The 22152-nt window shown below is 52.3% G+C and overlaps 1 protein-coding gene across 5 annotated transcripts in view; it reads left to right on the forward strand.

Moving 5' to 3' along the window:
- NACC2 (NACC family member 2) overlaps window positions 1-6543 on the forward strand; it is a 32460-nt gene extending 25917 nt beyond the window's left edge. For all 5 annotated transcript variants that reach the window (XM_035341422.1, XM_035341424.1, XM_035341423.1 and 2 more), the window contains exons 3-6: window positions 660-827; window positions 3427-3532; window positions 3827-3924; window positions 5808-6543. In XM_035341422.1, coding sequence (XP_035197313.1) covers window positions 660-827; window positions 3427-3532; window positions 3827-3924; window positions 5808-6307 — 872 coding nt within the window. In that variant the 3' untranslated portion in view covers window positions 6308-6543. The remainder of the gene's footprint in view (window positions 1-659; window positions 828-3426; window positions 3533-3826; window positions 3925-5807) is intronic.
- Window positions 6544-22152: the final 15609 nt, after the last annotated feature.

Here is a 22152-nt window from a genome sequence, read left to right on the forward strand (position 1 = left end):
CCAGAATCAGTGTTTGCTGATGGGCAGTGGTGGGCTCTGGAGATGCTGCAGGGGTAGCAGCAGGGAAGTGGCAGCCGTGTAACTGGGTCCTGCAGCCACAGCTCAGCGCCACTTTTTGGTCTCTTGGTTGGGGTCACGCTTGTCGTGGCAAGGGAGGCGAGCTGGCGACTGTCCCTGGGGCGGTTTGTGCCTGCAAAATCTGACCGTAGCTTCAGCGGGGAAAACATCAGGAGAAGCAGTTACGGTATTGGGGTAGATATTTATTAAATCCAGGAAATTTAGTGCCTGTGTTAGGGACCGCTGTTGGATTGCCATCCTTTTCCTCTGCGAGTGCTCGGGGAAGCCGGCGCTGCCTGCTTCATTTCCAGCCTGATGGCAGATGTGCAGAGCTGCCCACTTTCATAAATGATTAACCTAGAACCAGTTAAAGTGTAATTAGGCTCCAGGAGTCCCTCTCGCAGCATCCAGGCACAACTGCGAGGCTGCTGCTGCCCGCGGAGAGCCCGGTGAGCCTCCACGTGGGGCTGCGAACCCGAGGCAGCGGCCGCTGGAGGGAGGGGTGGCTCCAGGAGCTTCCTGAAAAGCTGAAACCTGACCTTCTCTTGACACTGTGCCTGCCTAATAATCCGTGTTAATGTCTTTCCCTTTTAATTTTGAAGTTGCTCAAGAAAAGCCAGAGCAGATCCCGCTGGAGAACCGCTCCTGTGTCCTCATACGCCGGGATTTAGTTGCTCTCCCAGCCAGTCTTATCAGTCAGATCGGATACCGCTGCCACCCAAAACTCTACTCAGAGGGAGATCCTGGAGAGAAACTCGAGCTCGTCGCAGGTAATAAGGGGGGAACTTTTCTTGGCGTGGCAGTCGCTGGAGATCACTGATACTTTCCTTCTTGAAATTCTTCATCTTGCACCATTGCTGGAGCCGTGTGCTTTGTGTGCCCTTGCCGTGTCTTTCTGGATTATTCATCACCAATCATCTTTTTTAAAAAAAAAGTTCTAAGTTTCCTTTAATTTGCTGATAGAAAAATGTGTCATTAACAGGATTTATTCAATTGAATTAATTTAGCATTTTAATTGAATTCTGCAGCTTGTGTTCTTCCTGATTGGTGTGGGCTGCATTGCAATTGTATTTTGATTTAGATGCACAGATCTTATAAAAAAAAATCATCACACTATAAGATTTACAAAGCAATAGAAATTAAATTTGTGTCGGTGAACAAGCTTTGAAAAACCTGCCGAAGTTTGTTTTTTTTTTTAAATGGGGGATGTTTTAAGCTGCCATACGCTGCGGTTGGAAGGAGGAGAATCAATTTTGCTTGGTCCTTTCATGCATCTTTATTTTCAGTTTGGGGGCAATTTACAGTCCCTGGAGAATTCAGGGCCTCTCCGTGAGGGACGTCGGGGCGTTGGGGCGGGAGGTGGTGCTCTTCAGCTTGGGGGGTCCCAGTGCTGCAGGGCTGGGCACGGGGCAGGGCGGAGTGGCTGTGCTGCAGGATCAAATCTGGTCTGAAGAGCTACAGTCCCCTTTGGGAAGCATCCCCCGGTCCCTTTTGCTGCCCCCACGGCATGGCAGTTGCCTGTTTTCCCCCGGTGTAGCTGTGTAGGTGAGGTGACCTGTGTGCCACCTCCCTTACCTGCAGCCTCATTTACACCTGCAAAGCACTTGCTGTAAAAAGGAGGCATGGCAGCGCAATCAGCCCAAACCAGCAGTCCTTTCTGGCCTCTTATCTCTGGGTGAGTAGCAGGGTTTTGTCTTCAGTTTGCCGAGGGAATCTTAATTTCAGGGATTGCTCAGAACGGCTCCTGTCTGATCAACGGTGGGTTTGCAGGGGCAGGTGGGAGTGAAAAGCACTCACCACAATGCAGCGCAAAGCCACCAGTATTTATTTTGTATCTGGAATATTCATTTTATACCCATTTACATTTTATGTGAGACTTCTTCAAAACATCAAGTGGTGCAGGTTATTTTCACAGTGCGAGCTGCAAATTGGCTTGAGGCAGCTCTGCTTGATTTACATTTTTCAATCTGGAAAAAAAGTAGATTAATATCTCTAACTGATAGTGGCTGCCTGGGTTATTTTTTATTTATTAAAGTGAAGTTACCCTTGGTAGCGTCTGGCGTTCTCGCTGGCTCATGTGTTAAAATACTGCTACTGGGGGCAGAAAGGCGCCGCGGCTAATTGCTGTCCCCAAGCTGGGGGGTGGCGCAGACCCAGGGCTCGTGTAAACTCTCTGTTCCGAGCATTTTCCTTTGTCTCGGATTTTTTGTGCCATAACTGATTCTGCAAACTTCAGCAGCTTTCTCTGAGAGGGTCTTAAACCAGCCTTGCAATGATCACAGTAAATCCAACGGGCAGATGTGGTGTGCGGAGCTGCTCTGAAACCCGCACTGGTGCTCACTTGCCTTCTGCAAGCTTTTTTCCACGAAGGTCAGGCTCCAGCACCCCCGGGCTCGGTGGGCACGCTGCCCCATGCAGCAGCAGATTCGCCCTGCTCCCAAGCCCAGGGTGCTGCCTTCCCCCAGCACAGCCACCCCCCCCCTGCAGCTCTGCCTTCATCCTGCAGATCAAGGACAATAATCTGAAGGCTGTGCTGGAAATCCAGGAGGTAATTTTATTCCTCTGGTAGATGTTTGTATATCTCGAGAGCGTAGGGTGTTCTGGATCCCGCTATCGCCCGTTATTTAACCCTAATTAAAAGCAAGCCCAAGCCTCAAGCCCCAGCTCCCCCGTGCCAGCACGCTCCTGTCCACTGGGTGCTCGGTAGGGAAGGGGAAGGAACCTGCAGGGTCTGCTGCCAAACCTCTGCTCGGGTAAAGCCGCTTTGGCAGGGCTCCACCAGCTGCCGGAGAACATCCTTAAAGCCCGTGTGTTTCAAAGTCAGCGGTTCTGTGCATTAGAAGCAAAAATTCCCAGCTCACCAGAAGTATCAAGAGGTTACGGGCTGGGATTTTTGGAAACGGTTGGATCTGTGGCATGAGTGCTGCTTTCCCTGCTAGGTGTGGGTTTTTTTTGTTTTCAGTTTAGTTGTGTTCTTCGACCTTTCACTGGAGAGAAGAAAAAGCCAAATGGTTTGGGCTTTTCTTCCTTCAGAAAGAATAGATGATCTGGTTGTATAGACAGTGCCACAGGATAAAGCCTTGTCCTGCGGCTTTGAAAAAAAAAAAGAGAGAAAAATTCCTCTCATTTGACTTCCACAGACCTCCTTCCTGCGTGGCTAAGACTGGGAATGCCACTACCTGGCTCTTGCCAAGCCCCCGAGGGGCTGTGGTAGTGGCCCCACCAGGCTTGCCCAGGCCCCTGCTGGCTGCACGCTCCCTTCTGGGCTGTGTCGGGACCGTGACCCAGCAGCAAAGCAGAAATCCCGGGTCGAAGGCGGCCCCTGTCAGCAGCACAAGGACTTAACTTTGAATTCTCCCTCTCTTCCAGGCTCAGGTGTTTACATCACGCGGGGGCAGCTGATGAATTGCCACTTATGTGCCGGTGTCAAACACAAGGTCCTCCTGAGACGTCTTCTGGCCACGTTCTTTGATCGGTATGTCCTCTCGCAGCCCGTGCTCCCTCGAGGGATTCAGTTTATTTTCTGGTGGTTTAACTACGTTAGCAGATGATGTGTGAGCGCGCCATCCTCCGTGTATGCCACGCTCATTTCTCTGCTGTTTCTCAGCGACGCCTGAGCCCAACCACCAGGATTTCCAATTCTGTGCCTTAAAACCTCACAGCTTGGTGCCCCCTGCACAAACTAAGCAGAAGAGGCTGGTGTCTCCGTGCGGGGCTTCGGGCGGCTGCTGGCCCCCAGTGTAAGGATCTTCCTTTGCCTTTCTTGCAGGAACACGCTTGCCAATAGCTGCGGAACTGGAATCCGGTCCTCCACCAGCGACCCTAGCAGGAAGCCCCTGGACAGCAGGGTCCTTAATGCAGTGAAATGTAAGGAGAGAGGTTTACTGCTGCTGTGTTGGAGCAGCATGCCGGGAGCAAAGCTGAAACCTCAGCAGGGAAGGCCCTCTCTGTTGCGTTGTAGGGGGAACTTACATGGTGAAATTAGGTTACAGGGAAATTAATTTTTCATGTCATTTTTTTGGTCTGATTTTTTTGTTGTTTGGCAGTACTGGACCAGAAAGCATTATTGCTACTTGACGGTTTTGCTATGTTTTAAAACCAGAATTTCCCAGTTCATTATTGGGTGCTCTAAGAAGGAAATCAAAATCAAGCTTTTGGCATCAAGCAGAGCTTGATACTGCAGGACCAGGTCTCCGTGCCCTGGCTTATATGTTTTATAATATGTTTTAGACTTTTTTTAAATGATTAAAAGGAACCCTGCCGCAAATAATTTCCTATTTAAAAGATTGCCTAAAGCAGCGCTAGCTTTTGTTTTTAACGTTTGAACCCCAAGCAAAGCCCTGCGTCGTGCCGTGTGGCTCAGCAGGTCTGTCTGTAGAGCAGCTGGGCTGCCTTAGAGCCGGGGCCCGAAAGGTTCAGCTGTTCAAAACGAGCACCCCTTCCCCTGTCCTGCAGGTAAGGTCCCCGCGTTTCACGGCTTACACCTCACTCTTTGCAGCCAGTGTGGGGTACCTGACGGATTGCCCTTCACTTGGCGAGCTTGTGCCAGCAGCCAATGCTGATAAAAGAAAGTTGTGTTACTTGCACCAGGGTGGTTCAGTTTTTCTGCAGCAGGCTCCAGAAACCCGTGGTTAAACGTGGCCGCTGAGCTCCCCCTGCGTGCCGGGGCGCTGCCGACACGGCGCCGGCTGGAGCCGGAGCACCGCGGTGCTGCGGGCAGCGCTGACGGTCAGCACAGCGGAGCCCGTCCAGCGTGTGCTTGATATATGGTGGAAAGCAAATGTTCTCTCACCCGCGCTGGATTCTGGATAGTAAATCTTTATGTAAATATTGTGCTGGAAAATGAAACTCTAAGCTTTTTTTTTTTTTTGCGAGAGATTTGGAAGATAAATCTTTCCCTCTCCCTGATTGTTGCTGTGCTGCTGAACTCCAGGGGCCTTCCAGCCACCCTCTGAGATCTGCAGCACATGGAGGAAAGGGATAAACCAGCAGATGTTCAGCACACGAAGAGAGAATCACTAGGCAATGCTGTTGGCGCGTGCCCGTAGCCTGTGCATGGAGCTCTCCAAGAGCCCCCCCGGCAGCCCGGGCAGGCAGCGTTTCAGCCAAGCTGTGCTCCCTGTTGAGGCTCGCAGATCATTTTGGAGGTTGGAAAGGCTTCGTAGTCCAGTGACGGTGCCTGCATCATGCTGTCGTGTGCAGGGTGGAAGATGAGTGTTAGAAATAGGCGGTGCACAAGCTGCAGCTGATGGCTGTTTGTGAAGGCAGTGCTTGGATCTTGCTTCTCAACGTTGGGTGCCTGACCCGCGTGGAGAGCAGGGCTGGGCTCACTGGAGCTCTCCCGTCCCGTTAGCTGTGCACCACCACATTCTCAGAGCCATTGATGGAGCTCATTTTTAGGAGCCTTCATTGCCCTCTTGTGCACCCACTTCTCCTCTGGCCTTTCCCTGCTGGCGGCTGGGGCCGGTGGTCAGGAGCTTGGTGCCGCCAGGGCTCTCCAGGTCCCCAGGGAGTGCTTGGTCTTTCTCCACCCCACTCCCTCAGGCCCTTTGGGGTTCCTGTGCCTTCCCACTGCGTCCCTTCCCGGCCATCCCTGGAGCTGAGGAGCCCTTTTCTGTGGGTCCGAGCTCCTCCACCCAGAGCACCCGCCGGCGATCGGCGCGTGTGCAGGTTGGGGCAGGGCTGCAGTCGCTCGGCCTCATGGTGTTGCTTCTCTGACTCCTCAGCTCTGTGTATCCCTGTCTTTGCAGTGTATTGTCAGAATTTTGCCCCGAGCTTTAAGGAAAGCGAGATGAATGTTATAGCGGCCGATATGTGCACCAACGCCCGCCGGGTCCGCAAGCGCTGGCTCCCGAAGATTAAGTCCATGCTGCCGGAGGGGATGGAGATGTACCGCACGGTCATGGGCTCCACCACAAACAGTGTCCCCCTGGATCCCGAATTCCAGCCCAACTCTGCTCAGGTCTTTGAGCAGCGAATCTATGCAGAAAGGAGGAGCGATTCAGGAACTATAGTAGCTCTGAGAACTAACACGGTGAACGTAGATCTAAGCAATGGATCCAGCCAGTCCTTTGAACAGAGCGAGGATGCCGAAGGGGCTGGCTCTGTTATACAAGAGGCAGCTGCCACAGATGCGATGGCATCGGATACCCAAAGCACTCCGCAACCTTTTGAACAAGGTTCTGGCTCCTCCAGCCGGCCCGAAACTCCGGTGAGAAGACAAGATGGTACTTACGGAGGGACTTTATAAAGAGAGCAAACGTTTTGTGACCTATAAGGGATCTGTAATACTAAAGCTGCTTGCATGCATTACTAATACAAAACAAAAATGTGATCAAGCCACTTACCTACTGAACTGCTACTGTTGCCTGAAAAAAATGTGATTTTTATTCTGCTTGTATTTAAAATTTATGAAGGAAATAATCGCATTCGTTATACTGTAAACGACTAGGTCTGTGGCGACCTACTTAAAAAAAGAAAAAACTATTGGGCTCCTTTTTTGATATTCCTGAGGTTAGTCTATAAGATTGTAGCTTTTTCTTTTTTTTTTTTTTTCCTTTTTTTTTCTTTTTTTTTAAGAAGGGGAGGAGAAAAGCTAGACACCCCCCAACCACCCCCGCCATCACCACCCCATCCATTACTCAGCTCAGAAGTAAAGCCATCGTTAACCTTTTCCTTGAAAAGAGAGTTTCACCGTCGCTTCACAGGAAAGCAAGATGTGTTAGGGTACGAGTGGTTTGACTGGCAAGGATTTTCTCTCTCGCGGAACGGCTCTAGCCAAGTGGCACAGGGTGGGGGAAATTGTTCAACGCTTCTGTCGGTGGAAGGTCGGCGAAGGACCCGGCGCAGGGAGCGGGGGCTGCCCCCGCGTCCAGGCGTGCGTGCAGGGAGGATGCGTGGGCTGCAGGCTGAGCCCTGCCCTTTTTCCTTTGGTGTTGTTTCTCGATGCGGCTGGGTTCTGGGTTTCGTTCCTCTCGCTCTCCCGCCCCGAGCGGCTCCTTGTCTGCTTCTCCTTGCTCGGCGCCCCACGGGGGGGGCTGCCAAAGCCGCGTCCCTTGGTGGCTGCCGTAGGCTGGGACCTTGCTGGGCCAGCAGTCTGCTCTTCCGTCTTTAGCTGCAGTGTATTGGGTACAAAAAGGGTTGTTTTGTCTTGTTTTGTGTTTTTTTTTTTTTTTAATTAGCTTTGTGCCCCTCCATGAAGTGGTCACTGGGAGGAGGAGGCGTTTCGCCTCTGCCTCATCCCCCAGACAGGCCCTCCTGGGAAGAAGCCCTGTGTGATTTATCTGCCTGCTTGTGGTTCAGAGCTGCTGTCCCCGGGCTGGGCTGCCTGCGGGGACCCAGCTGGGCGAGGACGGATCCACGAGAGCACCCGGCCGTGCCAGGGGCATCCCCCCAGGGATCTCAGTCCATCGTCCCCAAAGCCGCGGCTCAGCGCAGCCTCGCTGCCTGGCCCCGTACACCCCAGCTTGGGACAGGGCAATGCGGGGTGCCCGCAGGCACCAGGCTCGTGCGTGATGATGCTGAGGATGGGGGCAGCCATGTGAAAGCCGAGGTTGGCTTTTTATTATTATTATGATTATTATTTTATTTTTACTGTGACTAACAGGCCTGCTTTCAAGGTATTTACAGTTTGTCCTGTACTGAGTGTGGATCTCTGAACAAGTGCACAAATAGTCACTTTGGAAGGCTCCTGTGGCTGTGTTCTTCTTTTCTTTCCTGCTTTGGTTCCTGAATCCAGACGGCGCTTTGCTCAGGGTTTTCTTCCGTCTTTGTGTTTGAGTGAGGGAAAGGGAGGGGTGAGAGGCTGACCCAGCCTTTGGCCGCGTGTTTTGTTTTCTTCGATACTTGAAGCTGTTTTTTTTTTTGTTGTTTTGCATCGTGATAACGAAGCTGTCCGGCACTTCGTGCGTTCCACTGCTCTTTGCCCTCAGACAAATGAACGCCGGGCTCCTCTCGGCCTCCCCTCGCCCCGCGCTGTGGCCGGGCTCGGGGGGCAGCCGATGCCCCCAGCCCCGTGCGGAGCCGGGCGCGATGCCGCAGGGGCGCGGGACGGGCACAGCCCGGGCCCTGTTTGCACTTTACCCACGTCAAACGAAACGCCCGCGGCCGTGGGCGGCGGGTGGGCAGCGGGAAGGGTTCTCCTCCCCTTCGGCACTTTGGGGCTCCCGGCCGGCTCAAGGTGTCCTGGACCAAACCAGCTCCCAGACGGGCGTCCCCGGGGGACAGCGGCAGCAGTACTTGAATGGCTTAGGACAGAGAATCTGAAGAGAGTCGAGTTGCACAGTGAAAATATATATTTTTATACCTAGCACAACTTCCTGTATATTTTTGGGGTTCTTTCTTTTTTTTTTTTTCTTTTTTTTCCTTTCCTTTTTTTTTTTTTTTTTTTTTTGATTTGGGTTTGTTTGTTTTATTAATTATTATTATTAGGAAGGCAAACTTCTAAAATGTGAAGGGCGTTGGGTTTTTCCTTATCTGGTAGATGAGGGCAAGCATTTTGCACTAATGTTTCCTGTGTGTGGAGGATTAATGATATGTTTGAAAATGTTATATGGATAATGATTGTATTCTTCCGAAAAACAAAAAAAAAAGTAACCCCTTTAAAATACTGAATGTAACGTGAGAACAGAGCAGTCCATCGATTGTATGCGGCTTTCCTGAGTGCCTTAGAATTTTTTGATCATTTTTTTCCAAGGAAAACAAATTGAGAGAATCAGATCATAACCGACTCCTTCCTCCTCTTTGTTTACGACACTATATTAAATTATAGAACTTGGGGCTGCTTTGTAATGTGAATAGGAAACTGCATTCATCTAGGTCTGATAGTGTAAAATCGAAGCATCAGTATTTATGGTATGTCTGCACCTTTATTCCTATGCTTGACTATTAGCAATATTACATGTATATTATATATCTAAAGTTATACCAAGCACCTTTAAAGAAATCGCAGCGTGAGCGTACGAGCTCCGCACAGCCGCCGCGCCGCGTGGCCGCCGGCCCCTGTCCCCCCCCTCCCCGTGGCACCGGGTGCCCCCGGCGTCCCCGTGCCGTCCCCGTGCTGCCGCTTGCCGAAGGGCTGCATGGCCTTCGGCCTCGCCGCCACGCTCCTCATGCTTCGGCCGATGCTCGGGGACGGTGCCCGCGGTGGCTCCGGTGCCGGTGGGCACGGGGACGATGACGGCGAGGCAGGGCCGGCTTGCGGGGTGCCTGGGATGGGGGTCCCGCAGCAGGGGGCTCGCCGCGCACCGCTTCACGCCTCCGAGCACCGCATCGCGAGCGTGGTGCTCTGCGAAGGACTGGCGGCGCCCGTCCTCGGCCGCTTTACTGCTAAGGTTTTGTTCGATTGCTTATTTTTATGGAAATAACTCGCTGCGAGTGGAGAAGGGTGTATGGCCCATTAACCAACTGAAAACTAAGAGACAAGCCCTGTTTGCCTCTGCCGGCAGTAAATCCTAAACACAAAATTGAGAGTTCATAGCTGTCTTGGGCTCCAACTGCTGTTTCAAAGTGTTCCTGCTGTATAAATTTGTCATTTTGTCAGCGAGCAAGCTGCAAACGTGCGCGTTACCCTGCCCGAGACAGCCGGGGCTTGCTGTAAGGTGGCTCTCGAAATGAGGGAGTTTTGTAGAAAACGAGCAGAAAGCGCCCCGGCAGCCGACAAACTGGATCCGCGAAGTCGAGCGCGCTCGAATTGGAAAAACCTTCAAGCGTTCTGACGAGTTTCTTCCACTGTAAGCGTTTTGCACACCATTGTGATTTTTATGTCAAAAATAAAAGCCAAAACTTGCAATACTATTTTTAGCAGACAAAAATAAATAAATAAATAAACAACTAAGTATAAATGTATAAAATATTTTTGACTTGAACATTTGGATGGCACTTGATTCAAATAGAACATTAATCCTTTGGACAGGATGTTTGGGAAAAAAAAAGGACTTAAAAGTACAAGGTTGTTTTTAAAGCGTCTTCATAGGGTATTAAGTAGTACTGTAATTCATGACTGTTAAAAATACTTTCTGTGCTGTAAGAAGAATCTCACAGTACCACTGAATTTTGTTTCTCAACTGTCTCAGCCCCGAAAGATGCTAGCTTTTTTTTTTTTTTTTTTTTTTATCGTGCATTATTCACTAGTATTTATGTGCTCTTACTCTGTATAGTTAAGACTGTTATTTTGTAGCCATGGCTGACACGATATATCAGTAACTAAAAAAAAAAGGATTAAGGATCCCCCCCCCCCCCCCAGTTGAAACTGTGCTCATAGCTGTTTTCATATGATGAAAAAAATCCATTAAAAACAAACAAACAAACAACAAAAACGTGATCATTAATTGTAAAACGCTTTGTAAAATTCACATTTACAAAATAATAAAGTAAATTACAATTAAGAGCCTTTCTTCGCTCTGTTTTCTTTCTTTGCTGGAGGTCACAAGTGGGTGATGGATGTTACCGGTGCTGGAGGGAGGGGATGCGTGGTAGAGGGGTGATGCCCTAAATGCCTTGTACCAACGAGCGGGGGGTGGCTGGGCATCCCATGGCCCTGGGACAGGTCCCTGGGGCACGATGCTACCAGGGGCTGGGGGCTCGGGGGCAGCACGGGCTCCCCACGAGCTGCGGGACCCCCAGCCGGGTGTGATGGGGGGAGAAGGGACCTGGCTCAGCTTCTGGGTGTGGAAGGGGAAGGACCACGCGATGCCACCTCTGTCACTCAAGCGGTTCTCCCAGCATTTGGGGTTTCCGAGGGTCCTCCCCGCACCTCACCTGGCTGGCCGGTGGGGCTTTGGCTTTGGCTTTGACCCCTACGCCAGCGAGGTGACCGAGGCAGCGGGGTGAGCAGCAGCGGGGTGGGCTGGTGGGGAGGTAATTCTGCTCGCTGTCGTTTTTGTCTTTTTTTTTTTTCCCTACCAAATTGGCCATAAAATTGCTGAGAAGCTGCATTTCCTCTGCTTAGAGAAAAAAAAAAAAAAAAAAAAAAGAGGAAAAAAAAAAGTGCCCCAAACCACTTGCATTTGGGGTTTCATTTAATCTCATCTTACTGAAAGGAAAAACACAGAAACTTGGATGCTCGTGCGCAGCACATACCGCCGCGTTATATAAACCATTTCAAACTGATTTATTCTAAATGAGTTGTTATAATCAGAATTTTCCTTATGAGCAGCTTTCTTGCAAACGTCAGTATTTCAGGAAAAAAAAAAACCATCATACGACTGCTCCAATATTTCAAACTGATTACTTATAAACACCATTTCTAAAATTAGGTCTTTGGTGTGCGGTATTGTCAGAGTGGGTGTATTATGATCTGCAGAGAGTATAAAAAGATAAATGAGTTATTTAACCAAGTAAACGACGTTGCTGTAGAAATGTGCAGAGGGAGAGCGGGCGGGGGGAGGGCCGGCCCTGAAGCCAGGCAGCTCGCGTCCCCTGGCTGGGGCAGAGCCGGGGCAAGAGGAGGGAGATCTGCTGGTGCTAAGGGCACTTGCTGCGGCTGTGGGGTGCCCCACGCCCTCCTCCTGCCCCGGGATGGGGTTTTGGCAGCGCCAGGTGCCTCCCGTTGGCATCGCCATGGGGTGATGGGAGCACCCAGGCACCCTTGGGTGCCGCAGAGGGACCGAAGTGGGGTGGCACGGGGAGCTGGGGGGGTCCGCGGCCGGTGCCCGGAGCTGGGGGCAGCAGAAGAAACCCACGGCTCTGCTCTCGGCTGCTCCCCCCTCCACCAGGAGAAAACAGGCCGAGAGAAAGCTGCTCCGCTTGCAGCAGGCCCCACCAGGCTGCAAATTTGGGCTGCTTCTTGGTTTTTTTGGAGTTAAGCTTCTCTTCTCCAGCTGTCCCGGCTCCTGACAGCACTCAGGGCAGAAGGCATTGACCACAGCAGGCAGCGCAGGCCGTGGCGCACGGCGTTGGCTTTGCCATCGCTGCCCTCAGCTGCTGAGGGAAGAGGAGCGAGGAGGAGCTGAGCCTGGCCACAGCAGGGCCCGGCAGCACTCGAGCTGTTCAAGTCCTGCCTTTATCAGCTTCACAGGACGCTCTAAGTACCATACAACCCCGACTGCGACACCTATGAAGAAGCAAATCAGGCCCAGCTGCTTGGGGATGGTTTCGGACCCCCCCCCCCCCCCAGGCCCAGCTGCGAGAGCAGCCAGAGCCAAACCTCTGGGGAAGGCCCGGCCCTGCCCCGGGGTGCGCACCCGTGGGTGCTGGGGGTGCCCCCGCTGCCTCTCCACAGCCTCACACAAACGAAGGAAGGGCGAGATTTATGCCAGGGAGCAGCCCCGAGCAGCTGCCATAAATCACGGCCGCGCTCGCTGCCTGCATCAGCGGCTGAGGAACACTTCACGGCTCCTCTTATTTATATGCATCTTTTGCACCGAGCCATTTTATAATAGACTGTGAAGCAGCACTCCAGCGCCGGCGATGGCTGATATATATCGTGCAGGACAGAAAATACAAATAAAGGGTGAAGGGTAGGAACTGCATCATTCCCGGCGCGCGTCGCCGTGCCCGTGCTGCTCGGCGGCGCTGACTCGGGTGCGGCGGCACCGAATTAAGCTCGCCCCCGGGCCCGTAAATCAGCCCCCGAGCAGGGGCAGCAGGCGCCGTCTTTGAGCGTTGTTGCAGGGTACCTCAGGAGCGATAATAAAGCGGTGATGATAACGCCCCGGCCGTGGGGGACGGCTGGCGGTGGCCGTGGCGGGGCCGTGATGGATTTGATGCTCTCGGGGTTGCGCCGGGGCAGTGACAGGCAGCATCGCTGCGGCAATTAGCGGGCTCCTGGAGCGAAGCCGCCCGCCAGCAGGCAGGTAATTAACGCAGGTAATTAATGTGAGGCCGCTCCCACAGCGCCTGTCCCAAGGTGGGATGTGGGGTGGAGGCTGTGGGGTGAGCCCGAGGCTGACGGGGTTCGGGGTTCGCTCCCCAGGGCAGCGATCAGATCCACCCAGTGCAAAGCAGGGACAAACGTTATATATAATATTGGAAGAAACGCCGAGCCACAAACCAAGCGGACAGATAAATCTAGCAGGGGAATGTAATCTCACTCACCGGGCCCAAGCAGAAGTTACAATACATAAATTACGGCTCCTAAAAGCTTCTGTAATTTCCCTTCGGTTTGATTCGCCATAAAGCACCGCCGTGCCCTCTGCACCGCGCCGCCTGCTTGCACGTCTGTACCACGGCACGGCCTGCGCCTCAGATACCATTACTGGAACAGGGATGGACAGGAGAATTTGTCTGAATGGAAATCGATTTGATTAGAAAAGTAAACTGCCCGGAGCGTTTGAGCAGCGTACTGTGGGGCTGAATAACAATAATAATAGCAATAATAATAATAACAATAATAATAGCAATAATAATAATAATAACCATAATAAGAAATAAATCGGTGGCAGTACAGGGCTTGAAATGCTTTCATGAAATTGGATGGAGCTGTAACGGAGGGCAATGGAGGGCCACGGCCTCGGGTGTCCGTGGCCTCAGGGGATGCCCAAAAGGGTGCCAGGGAGGCCAGCAAGGACACAGGAGGCTGGTGGCACCCACACGGCCGGCGGGGCTGGCAGTGAGACCCCCTTTGATGGGTACAGGTGCCTTTTTTCCCCGCCAGTTGCTGTGTGCCAGGATGGCTGAGCCGCACACTTTGCTGAGCCGGGATATTTTATAAATAATCAATTGGTATTTAATTCCCATGTGATAACTGTCTTATTAAATCTAAATTTAATGTGTATTTGGGAAACCCTAATTTAAAGTGTTACTGCATGCACCATCTGGTGTGCTCTCTAAATACAAATGCAATAACATAATTCAGAATTACATCATAAAAGTAAGTTATAAGAGATTAAAATGCACAACTACGTTCTTCAGTCGAGGCAGCTTTTATGCTTTTTCTCCTGATTTAGACACAAATCACAGCCGAAACATCCCTGCCCTGATTAAGTGATTTTCTGCGGGGATTTTTTTTTCTAATGGCAAAGAGGAGAGCACGGGAGGGAGGTGGGGGAGCAGGAGCAGGCTCTGGGCTCTGCCACCATCACAAGCACCCAGGGGTGGAAAGCTCTGTCCGGGGGGTGCCGGGTGGTTTGGGACCCCCCCCCCCCCAGGGGTTCCCAGCACTCCGGGGAGCTGTGTGTCCCCCCAGCCCCCCTCGGGGTGTCCCAGCAGTCTGGCTTTTGTTTAAAAGCTGCTCAGACATAAAGCGGAGTTAGGTGCATCAATGATCTTTTATAGCGGCAGTAAATCTAATATCTGTGCAAAAAGAAAACTATTTTCTCTCTACGTTGAATGAAACATGAGATTCCTTAATAGAGAGGGAAATTAAAATCTAGTTTTATTGCAGTTCCTGTAACTGGTATCTAAGCTATTAATAATCAATCCATTCTTGCTTAAAAGCTAACATTTATCACACCGGCTAAGATGAGCTGACGGGCACTGGGGGGAAAGTACAATTGACTGCAATTACACTTTGAAAAATGTTATCTGTGCCACTGACCACTGGGGATAAATGATGAGATTTCATTTGTTTCTCCGAGCTTGAGATTCTTTTTGCCAACTTTTCTCTCTTATTGTTGTTCCTGCCGCTTGCCCCTGGCTCGGCCGGGCGAGGAGCTGCTGGTGGCTGAACGCCTGCAGGAGCAGAGGGGAAGGGCTTTGGGGGACCCCAAAAGGGACCCTCGATGTGACACCCAGGGCCACGTGTCACCCTGGTGGTGGTGGTGGTGGCACCTTGGCTCGTCGTCACAATCCTGGGGGCTGTGGGGCTTTTAAGCCTGGGAAGGGAACTGAAGGGTCCAAAGTGGTTGGGACAGGCAGCACCCTGCTCACACCCCACGGGTGACCCCAGGGACACTGCACACGGGGACATCTCCTCTGCCTCGCCCCCAGCACAGGCAGCAATTTCTGCAGAGGGAATGGGGCTAACTCCAAGGGACACCCATGGGTGCTGCTCCATCCAGGGGCTCCCCAAACTGGCCATGGCCACCCCGCTGCCCCGTCCTGCTCTCGGGCCACCAGAAATTTTCTCCCCTTTCCTCCCCTGGCACCACGTCCCTCCAGAGCCCATGCTTCCCGTTCTGCAACCCGGCCCCACGCCGAGGTTTATTTGTTTTATTTCTGCGTTCTGCACCGGGGAGGAAGAGGCTGGTGAAGGAATTGATTTGCTTGATTTACTGGTATTAATGAAACATCTGACCGTAGATCTCCCGCAGCAATCCCGCGCTCCCCGTGATAATTCTCCAGACTCCAAACTTTTCAAATGAGTTTTTGCAATTTAAAATTAATAATTGTTCTGTCTAGAACAAGGATAATTAAATGCCTGTTCATCCTCATTATTGTCAGCCTTGTGATTTGTTGTTTTCTCTGTAATAAAATTAACCGGTTTAACTAATGGGTGCCAAAACTTGATAATTAAAGCTGAGCAAATAATTTGCAACAAACAATTTCCCCGCTGGGTTTGCTGGGGCTCGTGGCAGGCGCGGGGCGGGCGGCGGGGCCGTGCGGGGCCCCGGGACACCTTGTGGCCCTTACAGTGGTCATTTCTCAGCCTTTTTAAGAAAAAAGATCCCCATAGCAGGCTGTTCCCCATGTTAGCATCAGTCTGTCAGGCCAAGTTGTGCACGGCTGACCATCGACGGGGACCCCAATAAATACCGGCTGCTCTGCAGCAGTGCCCCAAATGGGGCTGCACAGGGGAGTCCAAAAACACCAACGGGGAGCGAAGAAATTAAAGTAAAAACCAAAGGGATTCGGTCAGACACCATCTCCAAACAAGAACGGCCTTTAAAATTACGGTTATTAGCCAGGTTTCATTCCGCGGGCAGTTAAAGAAGCCGTGGAAGGCGCCGCAATTAATTTTTAGGTTTATATCGCCCGTTACAAGGCAAGGGGCCGCTAACAAGGCGGTGACATGAAACGCGATGTGCTCGGTGGTCGGGGCGTTTGTCTCTGCCTCCCGGCCCTGCTCTGGGGCTGGGCTCTGCCACGGGGCCGGGGGCGTGCGGGGCTGGGGCTGTGCGGGGCCGGGGGCTCCTTGGTGGTGTGGGCACGGGGCTGGGGGGCCACTGGTGCCAAACTGGTGTGCGGGGCGTGGGCAAGGAGCAAAGTTTTGTCCCCAGCCCCATGGCACGGCCAACAAGACTCAGATGGATACAAGGGGGGTAGGAAACGTCTCCTACCTATAACTTTAAATTAAAAAAGCAATGTACTGTTTATTGGTTCCTGCAAGTGTCTCTGGAGCGGCAGGCTCATAAAGATCATATTACAGTACAAGCCATTATGCAAAGAGTTTACTATATATACATTTCCAAATGCTTCAGCAAACAGCAGCCTACTTACGAGCAGAGAAGGATAACTGGTTCGTTTGGGGTAACAAATGATCCTTGATTTGATTTTAAATGCAATGACAGCAAAATTTATTTCTTATTTAATCACTTGCCAGAGCTGTTGAGGATGGGATGGTATTAAACCACACAATGCAGCATATGACTACTGAATCAGTTGAAATAGGCATAAGAATATATTATGTTTATAGGATAGGAAAAGATTGTACAGCAATGCATATAACTAGAATGGGTATTTTTGTCATTTATACAGTAGCTTATATCATTATTTCTTCCTGCTTCCAATTTTTCAGTAATAAAAATACAGGGGATGTGATTCTCTTTGCGTTACAGATAAACTATCTTGATTCTTTATTAAATATTTTTATTAATCTGAAGTACTACAAAGCATTTGAGCAGATAAATCAGGCTCCGAATAGTCATTTCCTCTCCGCTATGGCTCTATAAAGTGGATTCATTTATGAGCAGGCAATACCAGAAAAGAAGGTTTCCATATTCATTAACGTGCTCCCTTATGTTCCACGCCGAGGCTGCCCCTAAGGGGCCAGCAGCTCCCCCGGGCGAAGCGGGGAGCCCGCAGCCGTGCCCGGTGCCAGAAGGGATTTCTGCACCAAGGCCGTTCTCCCTCGGGACGTGGGCACCCACACGGGGCTGGGGCCAGACCCTGCGCCCATCACCAGCCACGATTCGGGGGATTGAGGCTCAGGACCCCCCGCACACACACACCCCGGCTGGCCCAGGACCACGTTTCATCGTCAGCGCTCAGCCCCAGCGGCTGCCGAGCCAGCAGCCGTCGGAGGAGGCTGCGGGAGGCGCCGAGGGATTCGCCCTATTTAAAACACTGCCAGGTGTGCAAACAAGTTTATTCTATTGTAGCAGCCAGCGCATGAATCACGGGCGCTGCGGAAAGGTTATGGCGTTATTTAGGGCTCCCGGGGAGACGTGACATTTGGGGCCTGCCTGTGCCGAGGCCGATCCTCCCCCGGAGAGCCCACCAGTCCCCGCTGGGACCCTGTGAAGCCGCTGCCCCGGGGCCGGCCTCATCCTGCCCTTCGCTCCCTGGGGACCTGGCGTGGCTTTGGCATTTCAGCGCGGCAGCTGCCTGGCAGCTGTGTGCTGTTTGGAAACGGGAGTCCCGGAGCGGGGTGAAACGCCGCATCCCTCCCAGCCCCGTGGCCCAGAGCATCCCCGCGGCATCTGCTGGCCCTGGGGAGCTGTGAAGGGCCGAGCCCCCCTCCCACAGCCCCCTCCTGCCCTCCAACTGGAGCTGGTAAGCATTGCAGGGAGATGCAGGTGCTGTTTTTTCCCCCCTTTTCCCATTGATTGCGCTGGGTGAGGGCACAGGAGATGTTTCCTGTGCAGCATGGGGCTGCCCGTGGCAGCACACAGCGACCGATGGTTCCCAGAGGTTCACCAGCACCAGAAGCCACCCCAAGCAGCCCAGGTCCCACATGGCTTCATCCAGCTCCAGTAAGGAGGTGGGAGAGGGGAGACCCCGCAGCACGGCCAGGCTCTCACCCCGCTCCTGGTCCCATGCTCGGGGCGCTGGAGCTGGACCCGGATCAACCCTGCCCGAAGCCTCCGGGGCTCCTGCTGGGGTCGGGCACGGGCACGGAGCCGCTGCAGGTCCCAGGTGAGGCTCGGGGCTTTATGGCAAATTGTCATCGATGTCGAACACCGCGCCTCGCTTCCAGGACATGCCCGGGCTGTTAAAGACCGACGGGAGGAAGCGGAAGAGTTTTGCACCTTTGCACGACAATGCTGAGGAAGGAAACGAGCAGCCAGTGCTTGTAATTGAGATGGATGAAAGGGCGTCCGGCTTCCCCCAAAGCGTTTTCAGGCAACGTACTTGAGAAGAATATGAAGTGCGCCGCTCTCTAAAGATCGCCACGCTGCGGCTAAATTATTAATGACGAGGAATGATTTCATATTTAATCTAAAGACTATTAATTACACTGCAGAAGAGCAACGCACCATCCTGAGAGCCCCTCTCGCCGGCTGAATAATTCAGCGGTGCCCCATATTTTACCTCCATGTCAAGGCGGGCGGCGACGCCTTCCCGTGCAGCCCCACGGTGTTTGGGGCCAGGGTGACAACCTGAGGGGACAACGGGGACGGGGACAAACCGTGGCCCTCGAGCATCCCAGCCCCACGAAGGCTGCTGGGTGCGTGGGGCCGCCGTGGGGCTGGGACACGGCCGCTCCCATGCCTGGTGGCAGCCCTGCCGTGCAGATGCCAGAGACAGATGTTTATTTGTCCGGGATTATTTGATGATCACTGTTACGGTGATCCAAGATGATCATTAAAAAGGGAAATGGGCTGTTTAATAATAATGCTCGGAGCACGCAGTGTGCCTCGCATTACGAGGGTGTTTAAGCACGAGCCCAATTAAGTCCCTCGCATCCCTACAGAATTACCCCAGTTGTGCAAACTATTAGCCAAACTCCAGGCTGCTCGCACTTGAAGGCAATCCCGGAGCCTGGCACTCTGCTAGAGACCCATTTCTATCCTGAAGCTAAATTAAAATCCTATTGTGCTGGTGCTGTTAATATTTCCTGCTCTTGTTTTCAACAATTAAATTGTGACATTCTGCCAAAGCCTGCGAGGAAACCGGGAGAGGCTCGCGACGGGCTGGGAGGGGACACCACAGGTAACTGGTGGGGGGAAGCAGAGGGAAATAAAAGGTTGTTTAAGGAAGAAATGACTGTTTGGTCATGGCTTAAAAGTTGGTACTTATAAATTCCATGAATTTTAAAATAAAGACGTAGTGAGATTTGAACTTTCCTCTGAGCACTCACAAGCAGCATTGCCTTAATACTTTCCCTGGCCATTAAGGAGCGGTGCTGGGGAGCAGCGAGCGCTAAGCACGGCGCTGATGGAGCAGTTACACACCGTAATGGAATTGTGTTTGGATAGGCTGCAAAGCCAGGTATGGAGACCATACATAAACAAGGCCATTACCAGCCAGGGTAAGTGGTGATAGAATTTCATGAATATCCCCACAAAAAAAAAAGAAAAAAAAAAAAAAAAAAAAAAGCTTTGTATATTTATAACAACCTACCGAGTCGTTTGGAGCACAGTCAGGGGCCTCTCAGAGTGGAGCTGAATTGTACGCGGGGATGTTTCTCCATGCAGGGGTGCCAGCCGCTGCAGGGGGAGCGGGATGGGGCAGGAGCTGCGGGGTGCAGCAGGGGCAGCAGGGCTGCGGCCGTGGGGCAGCCCTGGGGGCACCCTGGAGGGGCTCTTGCTCCTCTCTCTGCCCCAGGGAAGTTGCCAAGGGGCAAGAGGCAGAGGTTTCTGTGTCTCAGGGAAGGAGAAACCCAGGACCCATTGGCCTCGAGGCACCAGGACGGGGCTCAGGACCCATGCAGCAGGACGGGGGGCCCATGATGCAGATCCCATTCTGGAGACAGATACCGCAACTTCCCACAGCTGCTTCCTGGTGTTCTTGGTCCGGGTCCCACGGCTGTCCCCGAGCAGGCTGCCCGAGGCCAGCAGGAGATGCGGGCACGTGGTTGGAGCCAGGGCGAGGAAGAGCCATGGGAGCCAGCACTCTGCGCCCATGGGAGCCCCGCAAGGAACCCATGCTCTTATCCCCTGCAGGTTAGGAAAAGGAAAACAGCACCTTGAGCGCATTTATTGCTTTAATTTACATAAATAGCTACTTCAAACTTACAAAAACTTAACTCCGCAACTTTTGGCAGACCTGAGCCCAAGCCATGCCAGGTGCGTAGCTCGAACACGAGCTTAACAAAATGCTAATTGCAATTCATAAATTATATTGGGATGCCTGGGACTATTGAAGATCCTGGATGAAGTGTAGTGTTCAATTTATCCTGCGCATGTTACCGACAGTGCTGCCAGCCTCCTTCTTGTCCCCCTGTGTTGTTTTGTCATCTCTGTACTATCACCAATTCATCACAAAGGCAACTGAACTCTCCGATGTCCACCCACCGGGTGACTTTGTCTTCGCTACTCTATGACTTCTAAATTAAATTGTCAAAACACATTACCGGGAAAAATATTGCGAAGGGAAAGTTCTTTACCCTTTTATCCCATCTTAGGAGAAAATCGGTTTGATTTGAAGAAAACATGTCTGCTTCATTATCCCTCCCGCTATCATATTTCTTCACTCAGCAGCAGCAGGAAAAGAGAGTCAATACAGAAGTCTTGGATGACATGATGGAGCATCCCACAGGACTTGTCTCGATAAATTCGGAGAGTGCCCAGAAATGCTGGAGGGGGGTGGGGGGGGATGGTGGTAATTTTCACTCTCGTTTATTCCTCCCACTCTCAGACAATTTAGAAGAGATCACAGGCTTGCTGGAAGGTCCCTGGTGGAGATTTCCCTGCTCCTTCAGCACTGGGGGGTCTGGAACCAGCTCCTTGGGGGTCCTCCAGCAGAAATCAGTCCAGGGCTGAGCCCAGTGCACACGGAGGAGTCCTTGGACATATCACACCCCCCCCCCCCCCCAGGGGACCATTTTCAGGCATGACAGCAGCCCCCAAACTGCTCTGATTTGCACCAAAGGAGAGCCCTGGCAGTGTTACCAGCTCCACCACCCTCCCCTTTGGTTCCTGCAGGAGCTGGCCCTGGCGTTGGGCTGCTCTCCGGCTGCAGCCCAGCCAGACCTGGGCACTGCAGGGCTTCTTTTGGCTGTGGTGGGCTCTGTCCCCCCCCTACCCTGGGTCACTTTCCCCTTCCTGCTGCAGGAACCCCCAGGCCAATGCCCGCAATCACCGAATCCATGGGAGTTTTGCCGCTGCCTTCATGGGGCTGGTATTGCCCTCGGTACTGCAGGAGATTCCTGCTGCTAGCTGCAATCACGTAAAATAATTCAACCGGAGACATAAAACAAAAGAAGCCATTTCTCAAAGGAAAAGAGATGTTGATTTCCACCTTTTCGCATTCACGCGCTCGTCTCCGGGCATAATGTATCAGTCATAGGAGGCAAGCAACACATTGTGCACTCATTCCTTTGGCTTTGGACAATATTAACATAATAAACATATATTGTTTATTTATTCTGCTACGGTGCAAGTAAAGGAGGTAATGCCCCACGTTTAAATGGGATATTTTTAAATGCTTGCATTTCCTCAGCCATTATGATGCATTAGCCATCAGTACTCAAATTGCCTTGTATTTGCAATTTTATGGCTACATTTTATCAAGCACACAGGAGCTGCATTCAAAGCAAGAAAATGAAGTATTCCACTTGTGTTCGGCAAGTACTGTTTTGATGCAAGACACGGCTGGCCAGCAGAAATCTTTTTTTATTTTATTTATTTATTTTTTCTGCAGCAGCTCCGGTTTCATCTCCGAATATTGCTTCGACTTGCAGCGAGGACGGCTAAGAGCCCCCCGATGGCTGTGTACCATCCGTGCCTCCTCCCTGCACTAAGAGCTCGCAGCTGAACTTGGCCTGCCTGGAGACCACCGGCTGCTTCCTTGCTGTTTCGGGGCACCTCCTGACAAAACCGTGGGGCGACTGGCGAGCCACAGGGGCAGCCCTGCCGCTGTCACCGTGTCACCTTCCCAAATCGGCGCCCGGACTCCCGGCTCTGCCAGTGAAGCAGCGCAAGTTCCAGCGAGGGAACGACGCCGTTCGCCACAGGAGAAGCCAGTCAGGGATTTTCTCCCCGTCGTGGTCTCTCGGAGCCCATCTCCGAGCGGCCGGGAGCCCTCCCTGTTGGCGGCACCACACAGCAGCTCACGGGGTCTTTCGCCTAGCCCCATTATTGCCCCTTTCTCTCACCGAGCCCTGTTATCGCC

Source organism: Oxyura jamaicensis, chromosome 17 (genome assembly GCF_011077185.1).
Source record: "Oxyura jamaicensis isolate SHBP4307 breed ruddy duck chromosome 17, BPBGC_Ojam_1.0, whole genome shotgun sequence".
Lineage (NCBI taxonomy): Eukaryota > Metazoa > Chordata > Aves > Anseriformes > Anatidae > Oxyura > Oxyura jamaicensis.